At 40.7% G+C, this 6,536-nt stretch overlaps 1 protein-coding gene across 2 annotated transcripts in view; it reads left to right on the top strand.

The window, feature by feature from the left end:
- ryk (receptor like tyrosine kinase) overlaps positions 1 to 6,536 on the top strand; it is a 48,182-nt gene that overhangs the window by 37,382 nt on the left and 4,264 nt on the right. For both annotated transcript variants that reach the window (XM_005727183.1, XM_005727182.1), the window contains exons 13-15: positions 4,097 to 4,206; positions 4,325 to 4,484; positions 5,838 to 5,974. In XM_005727183.1, the coding sequence (XP_005727240.1) occupies positions 4,097 to 4,206; positions 4,325 to 4,484; positions 5,838 to 5,974 (407 nt within the window). The remainder of the gene's footprint in view (positions 1 to 4,096; positions 4,207 to 4,324; positions 4,485 to 5,837; positions 5,975 to 6,536) is intronic.

Here is a 6,536-nt window from a genome sequence, read left to right as displayed (position 1 = left end):
ATAGATAGATACAGAGATACATCTGTCTATATAGAGATATCTATGTACGGTATATATGTCAATCTCATCTGAACGAAATATTTTGACATACAAGCAAAATAAGGATGTTAAATTCAAAGCTGCATATCAGAGTCAAAAATAAAACTGGATACATTTATGGAAGAATAAAAAAAAACAGGAAAATATTGCATTAAGGAAAACTAATTGTCAGCGGTTATAATTGGGAAAGTATACAAAAGAATTGCAGAAAACACACAGATACATCACATAAATGCACATTTATAAAAATATGTGACTTGAAGGCAGTTGCAAACTGCTTTTTCTTCAGGCAGGACCTTTCGAAGTGAAGGGGTCCTGATGGCAAAAGTGATACATCAATGCAGCATGTAGACACACGCAGCTAACGCTGAGGACAAAACCTCCATGATCACCTTAAACCTTTTTACCAGTAGCACCAAATCTGCTTGATTTGACTCTATTCATTGTTAGCGTTTTCCATTAGACGCTAGAACCCGTTACCAGGTGCTTTTAGTACCTACTCTGCTCGGGTTCTAAGCAAGCTGAGTCAAGCCGAACATGTGACATCAACAGACTGTTTGCCACTGATTGGTCAGGGAGGCATTGATTGAGTCATGAAAATGACTCCATGACCAGTATCAGACCTGGCAATGAGGGAAACAAGGAGCAGATACAGTTCAGCAGGAATACCATCGCTTTGATGGCCTCCATTATGGTGTTGTGTCGCATACAAATGACATCATGTGACTTTATCTCATTTGTAAATGGATGGTTGCTATGGTTAGGCTCACAACCCATGGGAAATAAAGGGAGAGAAAAGATTTAACTCCTTGACAATGAAAGCACCCCTGACCTAGAGATGACCAAATTTAAGTCGAGATTTTATGAACCTGTTCTCAGAGCAGGTTGCGTGTAAAACCATTAGAATAAATGCGTCAGAATATGCGTGGCTCCTCTTTAACCTCTATTAAGCCATTAAAATAAATCCCCCAGATTGAAAGAGAAGTCAGATTCCATCGTAGTGTCAAGCATGAAAGAACATTTTGTGTTTGCAGCAATCAGTGGCGAGTAACACCTACAGTAACTACTGTTTACACTGTTATTAAGAGGTCTGTTGATACAGTGATAAAGCCGGTGCTCAGGGCAGAGGTTTGTAACTCACTCCGTGGAGACAATCGGGCTTTTGTACAGTTAACCCCAGGGAGGCTTTCATGCGCTTGGAGAAAAGCCACAGCAGATCCAACCAATCAATCAGCTGCAAAATACAGATGCAGAAAAATGCTTTGCGATCACAAGATGAAGCTTGCCACACATTTACAATAATCAAATGCCTTTTTCAGGCACACATCAGCACCTTCCTTCTCGGCAGCTTCAATACGTACCTTTGGCGGCTACGGGAGACAAAGACTTAGTCATTAAGTTGGAGGTGTTGCAATAAACGCTGAGCTATAAATCAGCTCAGTATCAGGCCAGCTTAGATGAAACTCGCGGGGAAATGCTCCAAGAGCACAACATTCATTCTGCAAGCGAACATCTGGTTTAAAAGGTGTGACTGTGGAGGGAGGGAGGGAGGAGGTTTGGAGCGTTGACCTTGTTCTTAGACATTTTTCTTTCACCGACAGCTGAGATGTATTCTGCACAGTTTGAATGTCTCATAGCAGCTGCACATGTAGCCGTTTCGCTTGAGCGGTTGACTTAAAGTCTTCTAATCTTTGTTCACTGGTTGCCCAAGTCTTTGTTTTTCGGTATAGTCCCAAGCGTTAATTTTGCCTGCATCACAGTATCAACTGTCAGATAAGACAACAAAGTCCATTTCCAGTGTTTACATCTAACCCGGGGATTGTGCTGAATAAATCAGACCAGATGCAAGAGAATTGAACAATACACACAATTATTTGGAGCTGTTACTTAAAGAGCTCAGTGTTGTCTTTTCAGCTCTCCGGGATGTTTGTTACAGGAGCAGCCTCACTTCGTTAGCGGTCGAGTGTCTTTTCTCTGACATACCTGCTGACTTAGAGCTATTGTCAGTAAGCCCTTCAACAGCTCCACAGACAAAGCAGACTCATTTCTTTAATGTAAGACTCGGTTAAACCTCTGAGTAAAAGAGTTTCTGCGTCACATCAGATTAAATCCTCAGAGCAGTGTTAACCCTTAAGCAGCCAAACGGCTAAAATGACCAAGTGCGGTCACGTCTAACTTTTATCTAAGAAAACCGTTTCTCTCATATCTATATTTTTACTTTATCTGTGACTGATATTCTAAAGCTACTCCATAATACTTTGATCAGCAATAAATGGCAGTGAAGTCCGTATGTTTAGGGTGTTCTCCTTTGTTACATCCATGCTTCAGTTTCAAACTAACATCTTAATTGTAGGTGAGACATGTTTCAGATATTTCCATCATCACTTTGAGCTTTAAGTATTTGCCTCAGGGCTTTTGCAGCAGTAAATCTTGCTGTTCTGTGTGTTAGCCATGGTTCACTGCAAAAACATGACAGTGTTGTTATTAAAAAGTGAGAAATTATAATAAAATAAAACCATATGTTTTAAAAAATCATTTTTACGGTTAAGGATATCACAATGGTACATGAGAAAAATACAGCCATTTGTAGTCTATTTAATGAAGGACTGCAAAACTTTACCAACATAATATGAATTCTTTTTTTGTTAGATAAAGGCTCTCACTTTACTAGATTTTTGAATGCAGCATCAAATTAGTGATTCAGACGCTCAAAGTAATAGAAATTTAAACAGAACACTTAAAGTTGTGCTGTTTACAATCAGGGTTTTTTCTTTTTCCCTGTAATGAACTTTAAGTGTAACAATAAGGGATTTATCATAGTTTCAATAAAGTCAATCAAAGGAAGAGAAAGAAGTATGGGTGCTTTGGAGGTTTGATCTTGTTTCAGATAATTCACTGGGGAAAAAAACTTCTAGCAGTGCGTTTTGGGTAAACTTTCAAGGCTGATACCAGCATATGACAGGTTGCCTTTTTGCCTACATTTTGTCAACTGGCTCATCTTGTAGCCATGATCCCTTGTGTGTCAAAATAATTTTCTGATTTAGTCATATTTTAACACTCGTAAATGTTGCTTTTGGTCATGATGGTGATATTGGTGTTCACCAAACGAACAGACTGTGTCATGTCGATTGTGGCACTTGCAGTGTTTAGCAATGCTTAAATGTGTTGTGTGGGTGTTTTGGTTTTTTGGCTTTGAAAAATGCATTTGGTTATCTCCTCTACTTAAGAACACGAATTAAAAAGCACAAAACCCCACCTCTGTGCACTTCAAGCCCTTTAACTCAATTAACTACAATTTTGAATGGCTTCTTGAGCTTTTCTAAAAAATACTGTGCAAATAAATTAGCTACTTCTTTGGTAAGGTGGGAGCTTTTCTCAGATTTAATGACATTTAGGGAGCATTTAGGTTTTTTATATTATTTTATTTTTTGATGGCAAGAAAATCAACAAACTCCACATTGAAGCACACTCTTAGAGTTTGAACCCAGGACCCTCTTGTTGAGGGGCAGCAGTGTTTTCCGCTGAGCTACCGCAACATTCTGCTGTGTTTACACAGTGTACATGAATGATCTTGTTGCATGAGGTAGGTATATAGATGAGGAAATATTTCTGAAACTGTTGAGTCTAGACAGAGATTAATGTAGATGTAGCCTTAGTTTACCCCTTTATCACAAAAAAATAACACCTGTCTTTTTCTCCTCGGCATGCTGACGTGTGCTAATTATCTTATTATACTCGATGTTGACACTGAAATAAGAGTTTAGAGGTCACCAAAGTTGTTACACTTGAGGGGTACGTATATATCTTTGAAATTTTAAAGGTTGCATTTAAACAAGTCATGTCAGGTCTTGTTTTTCCAGTCTCCTTGCAGTTGAATTTATAGAGAAAAAATAGTCGTGGTGTATGTAATGCCCATATTTCGCCCACATTGTCCCGTTCCAAAGAAAACTAGAACAATTTTACACAGAAGTCACCAGGTGTCCTCTCTCAGTCTTTACTTTTTCCTGTCAGTCTCTCAACTGCACATTGTCGCCCTCTCTCCCCCATTTCCTTTCAGGCAATCTCTCAGCAGGACCTGGTTTACATGGCCATCCAGATTGCATGTGGAATGAGCTACTTGGCTCGCAGAGAGGTCATACACAAAGACCTCGCCGCTAGGAACTGCGTGTAAGTTTTCAGCGACCTGACTCTAGCTGTCGTCACGCTGTCCTCAGTAGCTTTCAGGTGATTTGGTTTGGAATTTAATTTGTCAAAAATAAAGGCCGTGCTTTCCCTCCACCGACAGCATTGACGACAACATGCAGGTGAAGATTACAGACAATGCCCTCGCCCGAGATCTCTTTCCCATGGATTACCACTGTCTGGGGGATAATGAGAACCGGCCTGTCCGCTGGATGGCCCTGGAAAGCCTGCTCAACAATGACTTTTCCAGTGCAAGTGATGTGGTAAGAACTACCAGATATGCAGTTTACTTCCATAGACTGTATATAAATGATGGACACAGCCACTGTGTTGTCAACCATTTAGGATTATTTTGTTGCGCCCTCTTGGGCTTCATTTTTGCTTTGTTTGCTTGCTGTTGCTTAACAAGGCAACGCTGTAACTGTGATTCGTTGTCAACAAAACAATAGCAGAAGCGACTTTTCCTGTCTCTCTGAGGTTTCTAAATGCGAGTATGTTTCCAGTAGACATGATGCAGTTAAGGCGATCCGGGAAATGGCACCGATTGTGTGCAAGCCATTCTTAGACACTTGGTCAAGGTGTCAAAGGGAAAGGCGTGTCTGTGGCTCTTCTCGCTTTCCTGTTCCAGGATAGAAGACCGGGTGCGACGGAGGCAGTCGGGAAGTCTGCCTAACAGATCCTCAGAGACACCACTGAGACACGAGCCAGACGTGTCCCCACCCCCTCCACATTCCTGTTATGGTCACACCGCTCCATGGCAATCATGGCACTTAGATTTAACAGAGGCCTGGCATTAACAGCCTCCCAGTGCAAGTCCATACAAGTACCTGGAGCTGTATAGCATCTTGAGTGTGTTGCTGTTACGCACACAAATGTATTGTGCCCTTACATCAGCAGGTACACAAATCAGATAGCAAGCGACACAGGATGGGAGCGTTCCTACTGGCATGTTTAAGCTTTACTGGGAATGTTGGCAGTGGCTTATTCACTGATGTGGGAACAGGGTGGTTTACCGTAGAACACGTTTTTGTTTTATTGTCCCAACCCCCCCTCTGAAGAGCCCACCTTGCTCTTAGTTCCTAAACAGTCCTTGCACTTCCTTTTAAAGGTCCTGTGTCACCCCATTAAGGCTCGGGGCATACTAACACAGCAGAAACTCAATGCTTTCTGGGCTATTCTGTCTGTCAATGTCAGTTTTATTTTAGATATTATGGCTTCCAGAGTTTAAACAAACAACTTCAAGGTCAAAACCTACTGGAAGCATCTTAAATATGATTTGAGTAATTCATCTTTTCTCTGTTCAGAGGTCAGAGTGAACACTCGCAGGCAGTTTGAACCCTGATAATAACTGCTTACACTTTCACTCTCAACAAAAACTGGCAGCAGTGATTTATATTCCAAATACATTTCTTGACATAATTTCCTCACATTGTTCATTTGGAACGTCGTGTATTTGAATACAAGTACAACAAGTGGGAACGCTACTTTTCCACCCTCTGGTTATGTTCGCCCTGTTTGATGAAAACACATTAAAAGCTTGTATTTTTTTGTAAAGTGCTGTGAATGAATGCTAAGCACTGGTCTCAGGGTTATTCAGAGAATTTGTGTGTTCACAGTGGGCTTTTGGAGTGACGCTGTGGGAGCTGATGACTCTGGGGCAGACCCCCTACGTCGACATTGACCCTTTCGAGATGTCGGCTTACCTAAAAGACGGGTACAGAATAGCACAACCAATCAACTGTCCAGATGAGCTGTAAGTTGCCCCCCACCACCACCACACATACTCTGTATTTTCACTTGTTTATTTGACTTTGGTAAGAGTTGGAGCTAGTTTTTTTGAGTCGTCCTTCCTTTTCTTGTCCTATTTGTCGACAGTTTACAGACGTTAATGATATACAGAACCACAGCAACACTAAGTCCACTGGTATCCGCTGGGTAAGGTATAGATCAGTGTGGCCAGGTTTGGTTTCTGTAGGATTATTACTCTAATCCCACAATTTTCTGATCTGCAATGACAACAAGTCAAGGATGATGTTTTTTATGATTGTAATTAGCAGTTCATCAGTATGGCCTTCTCATTACAAGATGATTTAGCCTTTTTTTCCCACCTCGAAAGTGTAACAAGAAGCAACTCAATTAAGTTTCATGTAGAGCTGGGCGATATAAGATTTTTTCATATCACGATATATGTTTTTTTCATTTCAGGCGATAACGATATCTATCACGATATAAGCCAAATAACTATATTTGTAAGATTTAAATGTGCCGTTGCTCACAAGTAAAATGTGAAATAATCAGCAGCTTGTTTTGATTTA

Source organism: Pundamilia nyererei, unplaced genomic scaffold (assembly GCF_000239375.1).
Source record: "Pundamilia nyererei isolate P.nyererei 1_Seehausen unplaced genomic scaffold, PunNye1.0 scaffold00023, whole genome shotgun sequence".
Lineage (NCBI taxonomy): Eukaryota > Metazoa > Chordata > Actinopteri > Cichliformes > Cichlidae > Pundamilia > Pundamilia nyererei.
Note: the sequence above shows the minus strand (reverse complement) of the source record. Positions and strands in the feature narration are given on the sequence as shown.